Genomic DNA, 23,604 nt, shown 5'->3' with positions numbered 1-23,604 from the left:
TGGCATAAGGATTCAAAGTTCTGTCTTTTGCTTCTTTATGGATCTCTTGGTTTCAAAGTACTATGGTTAGCCATAGCAGCTTTTGCATTAAAAAGCCATAGGGGCTTTGTCATATTCAGTCTCCTTAACTCAAGGATTCATGCATATCATGAACTACTATGAGGACAGTTTTACCCATAGTTGGGTAAATAGTTTACCCATATTCTGTGTTTTTATCTATCTTCGTAGTGCAGCCTTTCTGAGATTTATTTCATACTTTATATGTCATCCTCATTCTTTTTTCCCAGTAGTGAAAAATTCCAATGTTTACTGTTTCTTTCAAGTTACATTTCTGATATTTTTAGTGAAAATGTAAAGATTTAGCCTTTGCAGAACATTTGCACTTACGTTCTCAGATGTTATTAGCAGTCAGTTCCCCAGCTATTTCAGATGGTCAGAAGGGAGTTAATTAAACCACTCTAAATACTGACCCTGAGTCATTTCCCCTTGTTAGGTTCCATTTACATAATGATGCAGTTTCTTTCTGTTCCTGAGGCTGTTTGAGAAGTAAAACAGACATCTGCAACAGCATGGGTTTGGCTGGTCTTTCATCAGATTGTGTTCCTGGTGTCATTGATTCCTGTGTCTAGCCATTAATCTGACTTTCAAATTCTAGTTTCTTGGTTGAAGTGTCAGTAAGTCAGTTGGACTAGCAGATGCATGCCAACACCACGGCAAATTTTTGACTCACCTGTATGTACAGCACGATAAAGCTTTACATCACATACCCATCATGACAGCTATGACAGGTCTCCAGAAGAGAGAGGTTACTGCAAGTTTTGTATGCTAAGTGAAAAATTATCTTCCAAATCTTCTAAAACCTACTTTGATGCATGAGAACCTTCAGCAATTGTAAATATCAGAAATTTGAGTGCCTTTCAGTTTTTCTTCCTTTCAGAAGTGTCTCAATCGGTTACATACTAGAGATTAGGTATTGTGTTGAACAAACGACCAGGGTACAAATAGGCTTGATGTCAGACGATTTGTATCTACTCCGTATTTGTACCTTCCCTCTCTCAGTGCTTTTAGAGACCTTGGATCTGCGTTCAGATGAGGACTCCATAATGCGTAATTTTGATAGATCTACAGGTCTCTTGGCTAATGTTAATGTGTGGGAGACCATGTTTTCCACATAATGAGAGGAATAACCCAGACTGGAAGAAAAAAAGCATTGGAAAATTGGGGTCTTAATTTAACACTGAAATAAATAATTACCTGGTTTAGCAAGTATATTTTTACAGTGCCACTGAAGGTGATATTTTGTGATACCACAGTTACACATATCTTAACCAACTTTGAAAAAATGGTAAAACTCTAATAAAAATGTCATTCACACTTTGCTGATGGAAAAAAAAAACCCACAGATGAAGAGAGAATGTAGTGAAGATGGAAAAAAAAACCCCACAGATGAAGAGAGAATAGTATTGTTATCAGACATTCACATACATGATTCAGAAACAGTGTCCTGAAAACTCAGTACAAATCATTCATTTCATTTAAAGTTCCTGTCATTTAGAGGTCTGAATAAAGAAAAATCTACTTAAAAGCAGAAAAAAGAGAGAAAAAAGAGTGCCTTGTGAGGAAGATAGGCAATTCCATTTAAGTTCCCTTACAGAACTATTTATAGTTTGTTCTCTTTTCCCCTGTACCTGTTTGCACACGTGGCCCTCCTTGTCTGCAATATCAGATTATGGCTAAAAATCCCTGAACTGTGGCTTTCACATGCTTTGCTAAGGTTCAGATACAGCTGTCCTACAGAAGGACAGCCTGTTGTGTCTAGACTTCAGTTCAGCCTTTAACTGGTGAACTTTGAAGGTCTATGGGCCAGCATAGTTGCTCTTTTTAAACATGATTGAAATACCTAAAGAGGATATGGAAGTGCTGGATTTGTTCAATGGAAAGAAAAAGTCTTTCCTAGGTTTGCTTGAACTTTAGCACAAGAAGCTGTAAGCTTTCAGAGTTTTGACTTCTGTGGTGCAAGGGATTCCACAGAGACCAAGACCTTTAATACTAATCATCTAATAAGATTCTACAGAAATACTGTGATTTTTTTTAAGGTAATCCTAGACTGAATTCTGAAATAGATAAAGATTTGTGGAAAACACTGTTATCTGTGATTTTTTTAATATTGGTGATACGTGCAATATACTTAATGTGAATGTCTTTTATCTACCCAGAAAACAGTGCATTGGCTTCCTTACCTCAGTATATTTTGCATCCTTGCAATCATTGCATCGTTCTGCATTGGACCAGGTATGTCTGTACTTTTTCACATTTCTGTGTACATCAAAGCACAGGCATTTTTACATTCCCAGTGTGTTAACAAATCACTTGTAGGGAACTTTGCTTTACCCTTATATGAAGACCACAAGTGGTCTAAGACAATAAAATGTGACAGCAACACAAAGTGATAGCAATATTTTAAATAAAAAATCCATGTACATATGCATTCCCACTTAGTTGTCAGCATAATTGAGAATTAGTGCCTAAATTGCAATCAGTACCAAATTAAAATGTTTGCTATTATTGTAGGATTGCTATGATTTTGTAAATCTATAAAAACCACTCAGACTGGAAGCTGTGTTTTATTTACCAATGCTTGTGATAGCAGTTCGATGCTGGGAGGATGCAAAAGGGACACCGGTGGAGGGGGAGGAAGGGGACAGTTATGGTTTCTTTCATCTCCTCCTTTCCAAAGATAGAGAAGCATTGTGCAAGAGGGTTTACACATACTCTTTTTAGGAGGATGATTGAATAAGTAGATGCCCTGATGGTGGAGCTGCTTCTTGTCTGGCAGTTTTCTACTGATTGTATGCATTTCAGATCTACTGCTCTCAGGTAGCTGGTTTTGTAGGTTGTAAAAGTTTATCAGAGCTTTTTTTTCCAGCCTAGTTTTGATTACTTAGAGATGGATACAACTTTATAGGCAACCCAGTGTTCACAGGTTGTAATTTTCATATTTCATTTTATCAAAGAACATGTTTAATGTATGACAAGTAATAAAGACAGACCTTTCTCAGAAATGTAGAATGAAAAGACAAAAGCAAAAGTCAAATTTCAGCAAGCACAATTCTGACTGGATAGAAGAGAAAAAAATTTATACCGAAATGGGTTAAGCACTGAAAGACATTGCTCAAAGAGGCCATGAAATGTCCATCATTGGAACTACTCAAAACTCAGCTGGACAGGTTCATGAGCAGCTGGCCTTTCTTTGACCAGAGGCTGAATTCCAGAATTCCCTTCCAGCCTAATTTATGCTGTGATTCTAATTGCATTATACCTTTGGGAAATGCATTATATGCGTAATATGCGAGTACTTGTCTGAGTATAGTATTTGTCTAAACAGTATTGCTCTATCCTTCAGATACTTGATCAGAATTGGATCCTGCGGTTATCAAATAACGAAATGTTAACAAAAATTATTTACAGATAGATAAAGAGGATTTTAATCCAAATTCAATTCATGTACAGAATAAAATGTCAAAATAGTGTTTAAATTTTCAAGGATTCTCTTACAAACTGTTCTCCACAAAAAGGGGGAAAATCAACTGCTTTTTAGGAATTTTTTTCACAGCTGTTTGCTGTAAACTTGGAAGTAAGACTTCTGTTCCCCTGAGTTCTCAGGTTTTTTTCATGTCCCATTTATTGCTTCTTTTTCTTTATAAAAGTTTGACATTAAACAGTAATCAACTGTTTGTACATCTTCACCACTGAAGTGATCTAATTATTTAATTGTGGTTTATTTGGGGAAAGAAAGAGTAGCTGATGTTTCATGTGATTCTAATGAAACCTTGCTGTTATTCTGTGGATCCTCTTTTGGAAAAGCTGAAGAAAAGTTATACTGCTTTAGAAGAAAGTGAAGGGAAAACCAAAATACTCCTTTTCCCCTTGCTTCTGAGAAAATAGTTTGTCACTAATCTCTGTGCAGACTGTTCTTCCTCATCTCCAGCTCTTTTTGTGAGGCAAATATTGCAAAAAGTCTTGCAATCCCTTTATCCTTCTGTAAGGACAAGTCTCATGTTCATCTAAGTCTCTAGTATTGCTGACATATGTTTCTTAGGCCGAGATTATTTTTTTGAAAGAAGAATTCTGTGGAATGGAACTGTTCCTGAATTTTTATACCTAAGGAAAGTCAAATGTTGACTTGAAACTTCTTGAGAATTTTCTGGTGTTTTAAGTAGCTCAAACAGTTCACATGCAGCTACTTCCAACATCTAACTTTTTTTTTCCTAAAAAACTCTGCCAAAACAAATTGCAGTTTTTTCCATATTACAGCCATGTTCCACCAATTTTTAGAACTTTCAGATCAACATGTTTTTACATGTTATATTTTCAGCATATTATTTTCAACATCCCTCTACATTTCTCCTTCACCTCACCATTCTTCAGAACAAATTCTGGTTTTCTTCATTTAGCGTCTTTCCCTGATGCTATTCAGGATTTTCTGTCGTACTTTAGAGCAAAGTGTCTGCAGATACATGCAAGACAAACAGTTTTTGTTTGATATTACTTATTTGCTTTCTACAGAATTTTAAAAAAACTAAATCTCTTGCATTTTTCGCTGTGCTCATTGCTTTTAAAGCCAAAGAACATTAATACTGTACCAGTAGCTACCTAGCTGTGTTCTCTACCTTTCCTGTGTATGTTCAAACATTTTGAATACCTGGCAATAGTTGGAATATCTCAGTAGCATTGAACATTGGCTTGCTTTTTATAAAAAATTTGGTAATTGACACTCAGCTGTTGAGAAGAAATAGCAAAGCAGCCCACTGTGATTCCTCTATAAATCAATAGCAATATTTTAGCTGACTTTAACAAGAGTGAAACTTCTTAGTTCTGTTTAGTGGGACTTAGGAAATCTGAACTACTTTGCTACCTCTTAGCTAGGAGCAGTTCTCTTTGAGATTATGAAAGCAAGTCCCATTATTAGCCACATTTTAAGATGGATGAAAGGGAAGAGGGCATATATATTTTTTATTAATAAAATCTTGCCAAAAAGTGAGACATCCACTTTGCATCCACTGCTTTTTTTATCAAGGGACAACTTCAACATTTGAGTGCTATTGTATCAAGTTTTGTCCCTGTCCCCCAGTACAGGAAAGACTTCAGTAAGCTGGGGCAAGTCCATTGGAGAGCCACCAAGTCACAGTAGCCCTGTGAAAAGGGGCTGGGTGAGCAGGACTTTTTCAGCCTGGAGAAGAGACAGCTTTGGTGCACCTAAGAGCAGCCGCCCAAGTACCTATGAGGAGGATGTTGCAGTGACAGAGCCAGGCTCCTGTTTCTGCTGCATGGTGGAATAGAGACAAAAGGCCTTATGTTGAAATGGGAAAGATGCAGACTGATTGTAAAGAAAAGCTTTTTGCTTATAGACAATCGATTAGGCTACCAGGGATTTTGAGTCTTTAACTACTACACAAAGATCAGTATTGCGTAGTTTGTACTTCTGCTCCTTTATTTTGGAACTCTGTAGTCCAATGGGAACTCAGTATTTCTGGATCTTCCTAGGTAGGGCAAGTACTTTTCACGAGCAATTATCAATTGATTTAAAATTGGCTTTGTTTTGTTCAGAAATACACTGTGACGGTTACACTAAGATACCTTATATGTGACAGATTCAGCATATACATATATATGTATCATACATGTACAAAAGAGCTAATTTTTTTCTCAGGAAAGTGTGCAATGCCAGTGGAGTATCATGGTACACAAAAAGATAATTACTTTTAATGGGAAATTCACTGCTGAAAAGTAACCTTATCTTTCATTTCCTGTTAATGTTAGTTGTAGCAAGAGCAAGTAAGAAAGAAAGAACATGTTTTTGAACATGCCTCTAGTGCAGTGGCTGTAAGAGAGTGTCTAGAGAAAAGTACAAACAGGGAAAGCGGGTGCAACAGTTTTCCAGAACCACCACACCTTTTTTTTTTTTTTTTTTTTCCCCACCTTAGAGTCTTCCTGAGGCATAGTTTCTAAGATTTTTGTAGTCTTCCATGGATTTGCTCATTCTCCATCTGAAACTGCAAAATTTTAGCATACCCTGTCAAAGAAAACTACATGTCTACCACCTCTCATAAACACATCCTTTGTTTGTGCTCTGTGTGATGCAATGCACTTTTAAGTGTTGCCTTGAAAGAAATGGAACAGCTGATCTCCTTCCTCCCTCTTCAAGTTTCTTGTGATCTTACAGACTGTTACATTAACGCCCCAGATTTTTTCAGAGTGAATGGCTATTTCTTACTGCTGCCTTTTCAGTGATACTTTGACACCCCTTTAGGAGGAAAATTTCACACTTCATTATCTAGTATTCTTTGTAGCACTCTGGGAGTTAAATCAGATGAAACTGTAGTTAGGAATAACTTTCCCACCTTTCTGGTCAGTAACAGGGTTTTTCCCCAGGAAAATGAATGCATATTCTTCATTATTAAGTTGCAGATTTTTAAGGTTTTTAACCTTTTGTAGAAGTTGTGAGTGTTATTTGTTTTTATTGGTTAAACAGATCCTATTGCCATGGTATTGCTAACGCTCAGTATCTTACTTAATTCCTCCTGTAGTTATTTAGAGCATTTCAGCATCCATCAGAGTAAATCCCACATGGTTTGTAATGATTCTGTAGATACAGATTTTAATCTAGGATGACTTTATTTTATGTTCATTGAGCTATTGGTACTTGGAAGAATTATCCCATCTGAAAAGAGTAAATAACATGAGGAACAGAGCTTATAAAAATATTGTTGTAACTTTCTAGAGCATAAAATTGCCTTTAAAAAATAAAGTATTTTCTGTCTTGTTAGAACATCTGATACTTTCCTGATAGCTTAGATGTTGTGTGGTCTCCCACTTTCTGATAGCATATGGATGAGTCCCATCTGCTCCTTTACAGCTAGGATCAGCTGTTACTATAAACTGTGGGGGTTTTTTTATTTGTTTCATTTTTCTGAACTTGGCTTTTCAGCTTGCAGATGTTTTTAGGCATATGGCTAGGGACTGAAACAGTAATGCCAACAACAGGTACATTCAGGAATCCGTGTGATTTGGTACTTCATTTTTATCAAAAGACAAACAGCAGAAATCTTTCACTTGCTAAAAATTCAAGTCAAATCTATGATATGAAAAAAAATACCCTTCAAAAATCTCTTACTGTTTTATACATTAGGGAGCCATGCTCTTCCAGACCGTTGCTTTATTGTGCCTATTTGGTTATTTATACACAAGTGAAGATATTTGGTTGCAGAGAAACATACTGCTTTCCAATGTTACTTTTGATTATGGGAACATGTTAGTAAATAATTTCACGGTTTTCACTTCAAGAAAAATTAAGAAGCTTCATGGAAATGTTTTTCTTGGTCACACATTTGTCCTGAAATAAATGTAGGATATGTTTCAACTGAAGAATTGTCATCCAGCAAAGAGTAAATAGAAAGAACTGAGGGGATTGATTCTGACTTCTGAGGAGACAACAAGCAAAAAATCAAAAATCAGTAGAGAAAGCAAATAAAAATAGTAAAAGAACATTTTCAGTATCTCAACAAAGCATTTGTGCTGTTCAGGTTAGGCATCATGAGCAAATGCTTTGATTTGGAATGCCTTTACTGTAGGCATAAATAGTGTCCAGCTCCTTGGAAATTTGCATAGTGATGATGGGCATTTCCATGGGAAATATCTTCCTTCTTTGACTTTGTCTTAGATATTATTTAAGGAAGAAGGAAAAGCTAAAAGCAGTTATCCTCACTTTTGCATTAAACCTTTGTGGCTGCCTCTCTGTGGACATTGACCACTGACATGTTGAACTGTGCTTGCAGAATCAATGTCTCTTTCTGGAAAACCACACTAAAATCTGACTTAAACAGAAAAGGTGTAGGTTCTGCTAATGTTTATCTGTTTACTTGAATTCCCAGTTCACCCATTGTACCTTTGCAACAGTTGCCATGCAAACAAGTGATTTTTGATTTTGCTGGGTGAATTGAAAAATATTTATATGTATATGTGTGCATTGGGTGATTTGAGATACATTTTATAAAGCTGCTGGAGATTGGCCCCTTTTATCTACCAGCCAACTAGTTAAAACAAACAAAAACCCAAAGCAGAAAAACAACAACAAAAACAAAGACCCAGAAAGTGCGCAATCTAGTTTCCTTATTTGCCTGCAGGGACGTGACCCCACTTGTCAGGGAGTCTGCCATGTATTTTGGGATGAGGGGCTTGCAGTCCTTGTTTTTGATGCTTTTCCAATTTGCATAAAACAATTAAATGTTCATTCTCTGAACCAGAGAATGGCTTTTCTGCCATGTGTCAAGAGATTCACCCCAGATGGTGGAACATGTGAGGAAATAGAACAATCAGCTGATTAATTGGGGATTACAGCAATGTTGGCATGGACTTCCAGATAACCCTTCCAATGGAAATAAGCGTGACAAAAATAGCCAGACCTTGAGAACTTTGGAAACTCGGCATAAAGTATTTCCATGCATTATCTTTGTATGAAGAGATTTATTGATATTTCTTCCTTAAGAGAATATTCCGTTTAAGTGTAACACCTTCTATCCAGTTTTGATAAATGGAGAAGGCAATACTGCAGAGAAGGGAAAGGAAACCCTGGTGGGGGAGGTTAGATATGATGCCTGTTTTGAAATGAAAGAGTGTGAGGAGGTGGTCTGTTTTAATAATATATCTGGCTTTGAAGTAATCCTTCCTTTATCATCTTCCTCCAGAAAGTGAAAAAGTATTGTCCCTTTCAAATCAAAGGGAGCACTGGACTTACTTTAGCATTGGGAATAAATACAAATAACCCGAGACCTTGTTGTTGCAGTAATATCTGTAGAAGGTGTTTGTGTAGCACAAGTGTGTTGCCCTTCCTTCAACCACTGTGGCTGGGAAGGGAGGTCAGCCACATGTTTTCACAGGCAGGCATGCAGTAACGTTCCTTCTTCCATCAAATATTCTGCAGGAGTTCTTTGGAGTCCTCTGGAAGGAAAAAAGTCAGCTTTTATTACAACAGTCAGTAACACTAGGGAAAGTTCCAGAAATCTGAGGAGTTACTTTTATATCTATTGCCTGATCATGTTAACTCAAGCCATCTTTGTGCTGGACATTCGTTATTTTGGTGGCACTTCATGTTTGAGATTAGTGATTTCGTTAAAATCTAACTTCCTCTTTTACATTTTGCCTGTTTCTAGTAATAGGACATGTATAACTGCATGCAGTTGGAAAGAAACAGACGTTTAGAAACTCAGGAACAGAGTGAGTATTTAAGTATGTCTGAAAATGACAGTTAGCTAAGGGAGAATATAAGAATGATGTCTGGAAGTATCACATGGAAAGGCCTCTCCATAGTTGTTTATATTTTATCTAAGTAATTTGAAATATTTTTATATTAACACTCTGTATGCATATTCTTTTACATATTCTTAGAGACCTAATGCATCATACTGTCATGCATTGTCTTTTTGTATTGTAATGTGAAAAATATTCATTGTGTTGTCATGTGTCATGTCATCATTTTTGTTATGATGACTTAGAGCTGAATGTTGGAGCACAAAACTGCTCATGCAGCAGTTAGCACAGGAAGGCTGCAAAGAAGGGCTACTGTGAAGGTGAAGAAAATAGTTTTTTATATGAAAAAGTACAGAATAACTTTATAGTGACTATCAAAGACTGAGAATATTATTTCTATTTCTAAATACATGGGAAAAAAACACTGAGAAGGGAGAATAAGCTAAAGGCGAATGTTGCTGCAGAAAATAACAAAAAACCAAATGTGCTAGCTAGCCATGAATAAATTTAGAATAGAAAATGCAACAAAACTCAGCCCCTAGAGGAGCTGAGTTCTGTATCAGCTTCTCAATGGAAACAGTAAAAGGAGAAACTAAACAAATTAGTTTTATAAATTAAATACTGCCTGAAGCAGCTGAGTATTGTATTTGAACCAGATGATCCAATCGATCCTGGATTCCTTTGAGTGAGATGCTTGATCCTCTGAGTAAAGTGTTTCTTTGTTTTGATTTGTCAAAAAGCCCATGTCTGTGAAGATGATCATGTTCTCAGAGGGGATTTTTTTGGCTGCAACTCAGGGAGAAAAGGAGAGTTTACAGCCTTTGGAAGAAGGGGCTAGCCACACACAGTGATTACAAAGAGGCTGTGAGGCTATGCAGGGTGGAAATAAGAAGGGCTAAAGCCCAACTGGAAATTAATTTGGCCTCTGCAATCAAGGGCAACAAGAAAAGTTTCTATAAATATGTCAGTAGCAAAAGAAAGTTCAGAGAGAGTCTCCATCCCCTGCTAGATGCAGGAGGAAATTTGGTAACAAGTGATGAGGAGAAGGCTGAGGTGCTTAATGCCTTCTTTGCCTCCGTCTTTAATAACAAGGTTAGTTGTATTGATGAAATCCAGCCTCCTCAGCCAGAATACAGAGTCTGGGAGAACGACCCCCCCACAATCCAGGAGACAGTCAGTGACCTGCCTCATCACACAGACACACACAAGTCTATGGGACCAGATGGGATACACCCGAGAGTGCTGAAGGAGCTGGCTGGGGTGCTCGCCAGGCCACTTTCTATCATTTATGAGGAGTCCTGGCTGACCAGGGAGGTCCCGACTGATTGGAAATTGGCCAGTGTGACACCCATATATAAGAAGGGTCGGAAGGATGATCCGGGAAATTACAGGCCTGTCAGCTTGACTTCAGTGCCTGGGAAGCTGATGGAGCAGCTCATCCTAAACATCATCATGCAACACATCTGGGACAACCAGATGCTCAGGCCCAGTCAGCATGGGTTTATGAAAGGCAGGTCCTGCCTGACAAACCTGATCTCCTTCTATGACAGAGTGACCTGCTTATTGGATGAGGGAAAGGCTGTGGATGTTGTTTACCTTGACTTTAGTAAGGCCTTTGACACTGTTTCCCACAGCATTCTCCTGACAAAAATGACTTCTCGAGGCTTGGATGATCACACACTTTGCTGGGTAAAAAACTGTCTGGATGGCCGGGCCCAGAGAGTTGTGGTGAACGGAGTTAAATCCAGTTGGCGGCCGGTCACAAGTGGTGTCCCCCAGGGCTCGGGGCTCGGTGTTGGGGCCACTCCTGTTTCACATCTTTACTGATGATCTAGAGGAGGGGATGGAGTGCACCCTCAGTCAGTTTGCAGACGACACCCAGTTGGGTGGGAGTGTTGATCTGCTCGAGGGCAGGGAGGCTGCAGAGAGACCTGGACAGGCTGGAGCCATGGGCTGAGCCCAACTGGAGGAGTTTCACTGAGGCCAAATGCCGGGGGCTGCCCTTGGGCCACAACAACCCCCAGCAGCACTACAGGCTTGGGGAGGAGTGGCTGGAGAGCTGCCAGTCAGCAGAGGGACCTGGGGTGTTGATTGACAGCCGGCTGAACAGGAGCCAGCAGTGTGCCCAGGGGGCCAAGAAGGCCAATGGCATCCTGGCTTGTGTCAGCACTAGCGTGGCCAGCAGGGACAGGGAAGGGATCTGACCCCTGTACTCGGCACTGGTGAGGCCGCCCCTCGATTCCTGTGTTCAGTTTTGGGCCCCTCACTACAAAAAGGACATTGAATGACTCGAGCGTGTCCAGAGAAGGGCAACGAAGCTGGTGCAGGGTCTGGAGCACAGGTCGTACGGGGAGCGGCTGAGGGAACTGGGGGTGTTTAGTCTGGAGAAGAGGAGGCTGAGGGGAGACCTCATCGCCCTCTACAGCTACCTGAAAGGAGGCTGCAGAGAGCTGGGGATGAGTCTCTTTAGCCTAGTAGAAAGCAATAGGACAAGAGGGAATGGCCTCAAGTTGCACCAGGGAAAGTTCAGGCTAGATATTAGGAAACATTTCTTTACAAAAGGAGTTGTTGGGCGTTGGAATGGGCTGCCCAGGGAGGTGGTGGAGTCCCCATCCCTGGAGGTGTTCAGGAGTAGGGTCGATTTGAAGCTTAAGGATATGCTGCAAGTGTGAACTGTGCTAGGCGAACGGTTGGACTAGGTCCTTTCCAACCTAGATGAATTGGTGATTTTCTAACTGGTCATTCATTACATAGAGCGTGCAGCCCCTGACATAATTTACATCTAGCTGCTATTTTTAAATCAGTAGTGCTACAGTGAGAAAAAAGCAGGATTTTGGTTAATCCTTACACAGTGGTTTCAGGGCATCTTGACTTTATAATCTTATGCAGTGTAGCATCTTAGAAGTAGTTATTCCAGACCTAAATCCTGTAGGTATTTCTGTGGATGAATAGCACTTCCCTTCAGAAGTCCTGCTGACTTCAGTGGAGTTTGTGTTAAGTCTGAGTTTAGTGTGAATAGGATCAAACATGAATCTGTGGGATTTTGCTTTAGTTTCTACTCACTTCCTATTTAGTATGCATAAAAATGTGAAAATCAGATCAGTGGTATGTTTCCAGATACACTCATCACAGAAAAGGGAAACCAGTAAAATTCACACTCTAATGGAATTTGTGGTAGTGAGATCTTCATTTTTTTGACTGTTGCTTTTTATAGCAATTGCATTTTCAGACACAGCTAAGGAACATCAACAATCCAGACCATTTCAGAAAAATGTTTTGCTTACTTTTTATCTCTGAGAGTTTTGTCTTACAACTGAGTTTTATAATACTTGTCATGGTTTATAGAATGTGAGTGAAGTCTGTCCTTCTGAATACAGATACAGTAGAAACATGATAATGGTATATTCAGCATTTGTTAAATTGACATTATGAAGTAAACAAAGGAAAGCTCAGAGGAAATCATTGCTGTGCCCTAAGGTGTATCAAAGATATTTTGGTATTTAAAGTTTAAATCAGTCTGTGCTCTTACTCTGAATGCCAGTGTGCAGCTGTATTGACAGCAGAGCAGTTGTGATAAAAGGGTCACTTTGAAAGTCATGAGGTTTGTTCAGTCTGAAATGCCATCCAGGAAGAGAAAAAAAACCTCTTCTCTTGGATGTGAAGCACAAACAAAGGTGTGATAGCACATATGTAGACATAAAAGTATTGAAATGAAAGGCAGCATCAGTATTATTGCCTGAAATAGTCATTTACAGGAGCTTTGTGTGATGTTGGTTTAGCTTCTCCACTTAGTGGGATGTAAGAATTTCTGATGCTCATGACTTCCCACAGGTATTCTCTTAGTCCACTTTGAGAAAGAGTTTGGAGCTTGCTTGAGTGATGAAACGTCTCTTTGTAATAGAAAAGTGTATGATGTTAAAACGAAATAAATAAACCCGTGTTGCTCTATGTTCCATTAAAAAAGTGGTAGATTTGAAAGTTGAGGTTAATTTTCAAAACTTCTTTTATTCTGTAAATTAGAAGCTGTTACAGTCTTTCCAGCAGATAAGCCTCCTTTGATAATATCAAATACAGAATTAGTGCAGAAATAACATTTAGTTTTCCTGCATATTTAAGAAAAGGTTTGGTTTGATAGTTGTAAAGCTTTTGTGGGCACAGCAGTAGATTTAAAACGTGCTGCACTGAAATAAGCTACATATTCCAAATGTGAGTTAGAATTCAGTTCAGGAACTTGTAATAACCCAGAGATACATAATTATTATGCAGTACAGACCAGTCTCAGTGGATGATTTGCTGATTAATATATTTTGAGATTAATACCTTTTTTATGTTTTATTTGAATGCTTCTGTCTTTGAGGAGCAGCATAGAATAAACATGTAGCTTTTTAACAGTTTTGTTACAGAAGTGATACCAATTCTTTATAATTAGTGGAAATTCTAAAGAAAAAAACCCTAGTATTTGAAAGGTAACTATCTATTGGATAACAGCATTGCTGGGGATGACACATAGAGTTCTTAGGGAAACCTTGAGAACTTTATCCCTTTAACAATAGATTTTACAAATTACCTTAATTGAAGCTTTCAAAATGTGAATGCTTTGACACTTGAGAGCACTCACCTGAATGCACATGTTTTCCTGAATGATTATTAATTACTTGCTGATGGCTTACAACTCCAACGCTTAAGAACTGTACTGATGTACCGCTAGAAAAATGCACCCATATATTTTAGAGCTTCATGTAACTGTGAAAAACTGATTTATTCAAAAGCTGTGTAACTTAAGCACATTGCTGGGATTAATGGGGACTGTATATAGAAAGCCTAGTAGAAAAATATACTGTATCTTCTGTGAATTAGTATAAAATATTTATACTTACAGAAGTGCAAACAAATATATAGAACAGTAGATGTAGCACTAATGGATGTAAGACAATAAAAATATTTTATTTTCCTCGCGCCCTGGCACAAGGCACAGCAAAGTTCTAAGTTCATCTCATCTATTTTTGGTTAAGCTCCACGGATAGCATTTAAATGCAAATGTTTACTAGTTTTATGTTGCAATGAAAGTTGGTCTAGGGTCTAGACAGTGTTTCTTGATAGCCTACTACATAGAAAGCTAAACAAACAGCAGTAAGAAACTTTCAGGGGAAAAAATAGGCAAGAAAAACAATTGCATGAACAAGGTTAGTCTGGTGGTGTCAATTTGACTAAGCAAGCAGTTATTTCCTTTCAATCTCCAGCTGTTATCTGTCCTACTCCAGAAACTTCATTTATTTGGTAACAGTTCTGGCTTTGGCGACTTAATTTTGGATTTCATTAGCAAGAAGGTTTATATCTTTAATTGCATTAACACTGTTACTGTCTTTCTTCAAGCTGGTACTTCGAGTCAAACAGCATCTTCTGATTCTCTCTTAATTTTCCTTTCTGTTTGGTAGCAAGCAGATCCTGCTGTTTACTATATCTATTTTGGTTATCTGCCACAGTAAGGAAAATAATTTTTTTTCTTGTCCTGCATTCATTAGTTCTGCATCTACTGTTCTCCATACCCTGTCTACCATCCTGGAGCTGCAGCCAAATTCTTTAATTACTGGCACTTGAAGCCCTGTGTCCTAAAGACTTCAACAGTTACCAGAAATCATAAACAGTGAAGACATGGTCTGTTACCCATCTTAAACAGGAGGAGGAGGACAGGGAGAGACTCTTCTGTCCCAGCTTCTCTGAAAATTTGGTCCACTATTTTTACTCTTGGGGTCCTTCAGGATGAATGCAGCTATACAATGACATAATTGTTCACTGCTACTATGATTAACTTGTTTGTTAAGATATTTCATGAGGAAGGCCTGACATGCCACACTGAGTTTTCAAGACTGTTTTAGCTTGCATAGGTTTACAACCAGCAGCATTTTGTCCTAATGGGCTGTCAACCTGAATTCCTGACAGGGAAATCGTGCCTGGTGACTTTATATTTCTTTCAGTAGATTATTGTAGAAATAATAAGCCTAGACTAGATAGGGGTTGGGGTTTTTTCTGATTTCAGTCCTGACATAGTCATGTGACTATATGAATATTTCATTTACCTAGGACCAAACACACTTGCGAGTTTTTTAATTCAGGTATTTCCATGATATTGCCATCTGTATAGTGGATGAAAATGTAAGGGACACTTATGTTCTTTTATTAAAGACTCATCATTGAGATTTTTTTTTCAGTAATGTAATACTAACAGAAGTGATGTTAATCAGTCTCTGATCATCATCATTAGTGAGAAAAATTAAAAAATTAATTATATCATTAAGACTCTTAGTCACAGTTCAGTAAAAAAAAATTTCTTCACATTCAAATAGAAGAACAGAAAGTCAGGCTGTAATTAGGGTTCTGATATGATAAAGTGAGTCTGAAAATATAGCAGAAATGTTTAAAATAATATTTACATGTAGTTAAAAGTTGAGTGTGGTTTTAATAGTATTTTATTATTTAGTAGTTATGCAGAATTATAGTGGTGAAGCAAAAAGAAATATTGCTAAGTACCATAATAGAGATTCAATGATGGTATTCAGGTTTAAAAAACAAAAACAAAACAAACAAAAAAAACCCACCAAAACCACCAACAATCTGTTGTGGTTTGATCCCAGAGGGCAACTGAGTGCCACCAAGCCGTTCACTCACCCCTTCCACCCCAGCACTGGGAAGAAGAAAAATTAATCAAAAGGCTCAGGAATCAAGATAAGGGCAAGAGGGGTGGCTCATCCATTATGGTCACAGGCAAAAGACAGGGTCGCTAGGGGAAGAAAAAGGACATCAATTCAAAACACTAAACAACAACACTTAATAGAATGGGACAGTGAGAATCGTTACCATATCTTAAGAAACACCTCCCTCCACCTCTCCCTTCTTCCCAGGCTCAATTTTTTTTTCCTGATATCTCTACCTCCTCAACCCCAGCAGCACAGGGGATGGGAGGGTGCAGTCAGTTTGCTGTTTCTTCTGCCAAGGGAAGGGGAAGCACTCCCCTACTCCACGTGGCATCCCTCTCACAGGAGCCAGTCTTCCACAAACTTTCCATCATGAGTCCTCCCCACAGGATGCATTCTTCTCCAGATGCTCTGGCTTCACTCCCTTGATTTGCAGTCCTCCCAGTGCCAAACTACAACAGCAGGGGCTGCTTTTTCCCATAATGTCCCAGGGGTCTGCCACAGGCACATCTCTGCTCCTCTGGTGACCTCCATGAATGACAGGGAGGGCAGCCCTGCCATCTCACCACGGGATACAAGGGGGCTCTCTCTCCTCCAGTGTACCTCTCCTTTCCTCCTCCTTCCAATGACCTCAGTGTTCGCATAGGTGTCCCTGTAACTCCTCCTCATAAGTCCTCCACCCCCTCTCAGATTCTCCTTCTTAAATACGTTATCACAGAGGCACAGCCACCATTGCTAATTGGCCCAGCCTGGGCCAGAGATAGTTCTGACTTGGAGCCGGGGGAGCTTTTGAGAAGCATCTCACAGGGAGCCACCACTGTAGCCCCCTCTCCTGCTACCAGAAACCCACCACACAAACCCAGCACAAAAGCCAATACACATACACAAAAAAAAAAAAAAATCAAACAACAACAATAGGAAAAAAAAAAAACAATAGGAAAAAAAAAATCACAAAGTACCCCACCAGATTGAAAGCATTACCAAAACATCAGAAAAAAAGATGCATCAGAAAAAAAGGCCTATGTCTGGACTGCTAGTTTCTATTACAATTAAAAAAGCAAAAAAGAAAAGCCATTAAAGATTGAAGATATTACTCAGGCTTCCAGGAAACAGCTGTATTTAAAAGGAATTATTATAACTTGTGTAAAGAACAGTATCTTAAAAGTACTGAAATTAGTGGGGTTCATCAGTTATGTAGTAAGTATTTTGCATTCATTAAACAAATTTTCAGAGAAAAATTAGAAAACAACTCAAAACTCTGCTTGAGAGCACTGCCTTATGGAACTAAAAGCTATAGGAAAATGCACTAATTATTATTCAAGGGGGGAAGAATTTCACTGAAGAAGATATTATCGGGTGGTTCAGATGAGGGTATTCTTATGTCTTTTGCATTACAAATTTATATGGAATATCTGCTTTAGAAATAGTTGCTTAAATAGATGTAGAAAGAATACTGTGTGGTTTCCTCATTAGCTAACAGCCTTGTTATTGTTTGTCAACCATGTTAGTGTAAATTACCTGAGAACCAAGAATTAGAATTTTAATTAATGATGTTATAATAGAGTATGTCAATATTTTTGTTCTGCACCATTGCCGAGTTTGTTTATTTACCCTGAATGATGTGGGTTACCTTGCACCAGCAAAGTTTAGAATACCTCCAGAACTGGCTTTCTGTGTGCTGTTGGAGTGACAGATTTTGTAGGTGCTAAAGGAAAGGCCAGTTAATCAGTGCAGAAAACCTTTTCACAAAATACTGTATTAAAAACTAGCCTGTTAATAACTATAGGTACTAATTATATTATTGGGTTTTGCCAGGTTTTGTATTTTTTATGTTTTCTGATTTGGTGTTTGTAATTTTAGTTTGCCGTAAACTGACTTAGCTTTTAATGTTCCTTATTCAAGTGCCCTTTAACCTAAGGCAGAAAAGTCCATGCCTTTCAAATGGTACAAATTAATGTGGTTAATGAACTGCACTGTTTTATACAAGCAAAGTGCCTGTTTTTCTTAATTCTGTGGTAGGTGAGATCAGTCATTCTCCCATGGAGAAGAGCTGGAGACAGACAGCAGTCTGTAGCATAAAGCTGTTACTCAGTAGACCCCTGTCATGTTCTGCTCCCAATTCTCTCAACGAGATTAGCTGGGCAATACAGTCATACCTGACTATGTCATTTTTGGGGGGGTATTATGCTATCAAATATGATGTACAAGTTAAAATAATCTGGCAGTTTACAGAATGCCTCTAAGACTGAGATAAGTATTTTTCAAAATTCTTATTCTATCTGTAGACCCATGGAGATGGAAGAAACTCAGTAGTTGCATTGCATCCCTCACTAGTAGTAGTCCTGCAGTATATTTTTCCATGAGGTTCGGTGGGTTTTTTGAGGGGGTGTTGATTGGTTGGGTTTTTTTGTTTGGGTTGGGGTTTTTTTATATAGAGTAAGTCTGGGTAGAAACTAAAAGCCTTTTGCTCTCTCAGTGAAGAATATTGAGTTGTTTTTCCAGCAGTTTTCTTTCAGGATCTTCTATTGCTTCTCTCCCACATCTTCCCTCTAGAGTTATCGAAGCCTTTCATTGAGACAGTACTTTATCTCCCAACCCTATATTAGGATGTATCAGTCTTCTCTACACGCCTTGCCTTGATGTCTAAAGCTGTTTTATTTGATCTTGTCTAGAGCTGCACAGACTATTTTTTTGTTTCAAAACCAGAACATTCTTGCAAATTACTTGTCTGTTTTCTCAAAACATCTCACTTTGAAGACTCCTCTCGAAGCATGGAGTTGGAAAGTCTGGGAACTCTTGCCCTACTCAGGGATTTCAGGATCTCCAGGCTTCCTCCTGTATGGGCAGAATTTGGAGTTCTGAGTTGTACAGGAGGCCCCTAGGCTGTGTGGCCACCAGTGGTCTCCCTGGTGGGGCTGGCAACCCTACGGCTGGCTGTGGAGCCTCTGCCTGAACACACAGAGTTTTGTCTTGAGTGTGTATAGAAAGATGAGCTTCTGGCTAAGGGAATGACTTCTTAGGGCACAAAGTTTCCATTGCCTTTAGAGGTGATTTGCCAATGTAATAAATCTCTCTGATTTGTATTAGACATTTATTCTTTTAACAGTCTCATTTCATAAATCATATATATAGCCATGACTTCAACTCCCAGCTGGATAAAACCAGAATAAGGCTTTCCTTCATTTTTTACGTTTCTATACTCAGATTTTTGTACTGAACTGAGTAACTCCTACTAAGCAGTATTTATTTGTAGCTGCTTACTGAACAAAACAGTAAATATGTATACTTCACTTTTCAAGATAAAACATGTTGGTACTTGTGCAAATTGAAATATATATTTGAAAATCTATAGCATGTATACCAAGAATATTATTTCTGTTCTAGTATTCCAGTTTCATGCATAAAAGACTATTGGGTTGGGATTCTGGATGTTTACCAGCAGATGACATTGATTCTAAGTGTAACTTGACTAATTATGGAGGGAAATAATAAAATACACAGATGTAGAAGTATTGTTGCATGTCTAATTGTGTCATGTGGGCTTAATCTAGTTTCATTACACAGCCCATTGATACACAAGTCCTGCAATAAGATCGGTTGTTTCCAATAGGTGTAGCATGCTAACAGCTGTAACAGTCTTTCTTTAATGGTACTGCATTATGTGAAGATCTGTTATGTTCACTGCAATGCTAAAAAGAAAAAAGTATCAGAAATAAATCACTATAATTATTGTGGTCAATGCATTACCTCTTTAAATTCATGTTCAGAAGCTACCTTTCTGAAAAACTCCTACAGGAAATCCTAATACATGTTTTTGGTTTTATGATCAGAGCTAGAATAAAGCTGTTTCACTGAAAATTGTGCAGAAGGCCTTCCAGGGGAAATGCTAATGCCAAGCTCATCCCCCATGAGAAAGAACATCAGCTAGCTTTTTGGTGAAATGATTTCACCCACGTTCAAACACATATTAAAGTTGCAAAACCCATGACAACATGTTTAAAGATTCTTTCAAAAAATACAGTGGTGTGGTTGGGTTGCTGTGTTTCGGTTTGGCTGTGATTTCCAGGCATCCATGTTTGAACATAGGCCAGTATGGACCCATCTGGCATAGTGATTATAGATAGGACCTTGCAAGGAGACTGACTCTGAAAGGAATGGTTGGTGAGATGACATAATGTTGTGATCTGATCTCTGCAGCTCAGATCCAACTGACCTAGTCAAGGAATGCTGCTGCTTCCTTCAACCACATGCACTCAGATTTCTATCTCAAAGAAACTAAGTTCTAGGAAAGAAGGGGTCCTTGAGCACACCTCTGACAACTTAAAATGACTGAGGGTGCACTCCCTGGAGCTGTAGGTTCAGCTGATGTCAAGTGCCTTCAGTGTTTGTGTCTTAAGGCTTTATGTTTTTCTTTTCCACTTCACTCAGTTGCGAAGTGTGTTCTTTACAACTATGGCTATTGGTAGGCAACCTATGAAGGTCAAGACTTGGCTCTTCCACACATATAGTGATATACAGCAGTGACCTGGCTTCATTTGGTTTCTCATATTTCTAGACCTGGTCTGTCTTTGAGAGACACCTATTGCTTTTCAGGTTCCTTAATTCCTCCATATAATTTTTAAGTCATCCCTCTACAGAAACTGACTTTCTCTGTTTTTTGATGCTATGGAGATGCTTTGTCTATGCCACAAGAAAGTAGAGGTCTGTCTGTACCACTTTCCCAGTTCCTCTGCAGAAAATTTGAAAGCTCAAAGGAGCTGCTAATTTCTTTTTATTTAGACTTCACAAAATACTATTTTTATGATCACTGATTATTCTTCAAATTAGATTGAAGAGCTTTTTTGGCAAGTGTGACTAATAATAAATTTTAGTGATAATTAACATGTATCTAGAAATTACATTTGAATTTCAAGGAACCTTTTTCCAGGATAGTGCCTGTGCATTTTTATTTCCATAATATTTATGCTTTCTGATGTGATTCTGTCCTTTTGTACTTTTTTTTCTTTTTTTTTTTTGCCTCTGGCTTTTTTTCCTCTCTTGTACAATGTGTATATTTTCCCAAATGGGTCTCAAACAGCATTTTTTATTATACTGACAAGAACAGCAACACCTCTGTAGATTGTCCTACAGCAAAGGCATGACAGAATAAATGATCATAAATAAATTATCTTACATGATTTCTGTGTTTCCAGTCCTTCAGTTCCTCTCTCCAGTGGGCAAGTGCTCTGGCAAACTACTGCCTTGCATGGCATTTGAGACCTAAAACAGATGCTGACAGAACAGATGTGATTTTTCTTTTGCCTGCCATATCTTGGGATTTGAATACAAATCCCAAGTGTATGAAAGAATAGGCACAGGAAGCCACCAAGGATTGATAGACCGCACGTTGCTCGAATTTCGTTAAGTTATGCATCATCAGCTGCTTATTCTAAGTGTTCAAAGTGCTCTTGGGAGGGGTCACTTTTTTTAGTCACAGAATTCAGATACTACATGTGGCTTGTAGAAAAACACTAAGCTGCAGTTGGATGGCCTAAAGTCTCCGTATCTCAGTTTCCTATGTATAAAGTAGGAGTAAATAAGTTCATTTGCTCTATACTTTTTATGGTGTAATTTATACTGGCAGTCTTTGGGACCTAAAGTTCAGTTGAAGCCTTTGCTACCGTTCTAGATATGTTCTCACAAAAAGTCGCATTAGCTGGTGATGGAGAGTGATGCCTACTAACGTATATAGCTGTTTACTGCATCACATCACCTTTCTTTTGTGCACACATTCATGGTCACTTCATTTGAAAGATCTGGAACAGAGGAATATCTGATGCCATGTGTCATGTCTGTGTCCTGTTACATGTTTACAATTTCCTATCTCATACGACTCATAGGACAGCTTCTGGTGCTGTTGAATACAAAGGGCTACATGACAGTGCATCGCTGTAAAGCACCTGAAGATGTGCTCACAACTGCCCAAGAGTAAGGGTAGTGCAAAAGATAAGCACATAGATCAAGCAGAGACATGCAAGGAGAAAATCTGATGGATGGATGGATAAGTCTTTGGTGGTGTTTTTATCTTAATTGATCATGTTTTGGAAATCAGGATTTTTATAGAGGTTTTTGAAAGGAAGTGTGTCTGTTAATGTAATTTTGATTGTTCACACTAACTTATAAAATTCTTAAAATAGAGAAAGGATTTACATAGTACATGTGTACATGGATCTTGCCTACAAAGCTAAGTGGTGAGGCAGATAATACTGGCACACATGAAGACCTAGAGGTAGAAATTGTTAGCACCTGACTGATGTTACTAGATTTACAGTTCTCCAAACTGGTGAAATAATTCTGCATGTGCAACATTAACTGAAATATGTAACCAATCAGCAAATAATTCATGCTTTATTCTATAAAAATAGAAATATTTATATTGAAATATCCTACTGGAATGAAGGAGGCCAAAGATCATAAATTGCGATTTTCAGCTACTAGACAGCTATTCCCTGGGGTTTATGTCAGGTCAGCAATATGCCAGTGCTGTACAAAATAACTGCCTAAGTGGAAGGAAACATGGGTGACAAATATGGTATTTAACTGAGCTTGTTATTATGGAGGTCACAGTCCTTGGCTGATGGGAGATATAGACCTTGTCAGAAGTGCCAGCAGTATATCTAGTAAGGGACTGTATTAAATAAGCATCAATGAAAAGTGTGCTCATAGAGAAAAGTTTTGCCTTTTTTATTGCTGAAATAAAGTGGGTAATATTTATTAAAAGGTACTGTTTGATCTCTTCGGCACCATCTGTCCAGCGGTTAAGGTCTAAAAGTATTTTGGAGTATTTCTGAATTTTCAGAATTTCAGGCAGTTTAGTAGAAACATTCTTACTAAAGTCGTTCATTGTGTGGAAGCTGTTGTATGGGTTCATTGCTCTGTTACCTGCTTGCCATCACTGGAAGGATGTAAAACAGGAGATGCAGTGGCTTGAAAGAGATATGTGTCATTTCTCTAAAGTATAATTTTGACAAATCATGTTTTACTGGCTCAGAAGTCCCTGCATACCCCTGAGCAGGGAGCTGTAGAGCAGCGCCTAGTCACTGAGGTGTGCAACACAGAGCATGCTCATCTTTGTAAGTGAAACAGCTGTTGACAGAGGAAGTTTACTAAAACCACCGACTTGTTGGACCCTGTTTCAGGTGGGATTCCGTTTGTCCTCACTGGAGAGTTTTTCCAGCAGTCACAGAGGCCGGCCGCATTCATGATAGCTGGGACAGTCAACTGGCTCTCCAACTTCGCCGTTGGACTGCTCTTCCCTTTCATTCAGGTACTCAACATTCTTGATAATCGATATACTATGATGTAGTTGGTATAATGTGACATACGATGTTTGAATAAAAAATTCAGGTAATACTAAATGTCTTTTTATTGAAGTAGATGAAATTACCATCACCAGTTCAGTTGTGCTACCCACATGTCTCCTTGTTTGGATCTCTCGGCAAAAATTGTGCTGCAGGAGAGAAATGACTGTAACCATGGACAACCCTATAGGGCAAATTCCCCATGGGAGTGCTTTAGCAACGCAGTCTGATGGCTGTATCTGGAGTTTATAGTCACTGATGGTGAT

General features: G+C 38.5%; 1 protein-coding gene across 4 annotated transcripts in view; it reads left to right on the top strand.

Moving 5' to 3' along the window:
* SLC2A9 (solute carrier family 2 member 9) overlaps positions 1–23,604 on the top strand; it is a 133,871-nt gene that overhangs the window by 89,271 nt on the left and 20,996 nt on the right. For all 4 annotated transcript variants that reach the window (XM_026847171.1, XM_026847169.1, XM_026847170.1 and 1 more), the window contains 2 exons: positions 2,217–2,292; positions 23,177–23,304. In XM_026847171.1, the coding sequence (XP_026702972.1) occupies positions 2,217–2,292; positions 23,177–23,304 (204 nt within the window). The remainder of the gene's footprint in view (positions 1–2,216; positions 2,293–23,176; positions 23,305–23,604) is intronic.

This window comes from Athene cunicularia (genome assembly GCF_003259725.1).
Source record: "Athene cunicularia isolate RWA chromosome 4 unlocalized genomic scaffold, athCun1 chr4_part1, whole genome shotgun sequence".
Lineage (NCBI taxonomy): Eukaryota > Metazoa > Chordata > Aves > Strigiformes > Strigidae > Athene > Athene cunicularia.
This window is presented reverse-complemented; position numbering and strand designations above follow the sequence as displayed.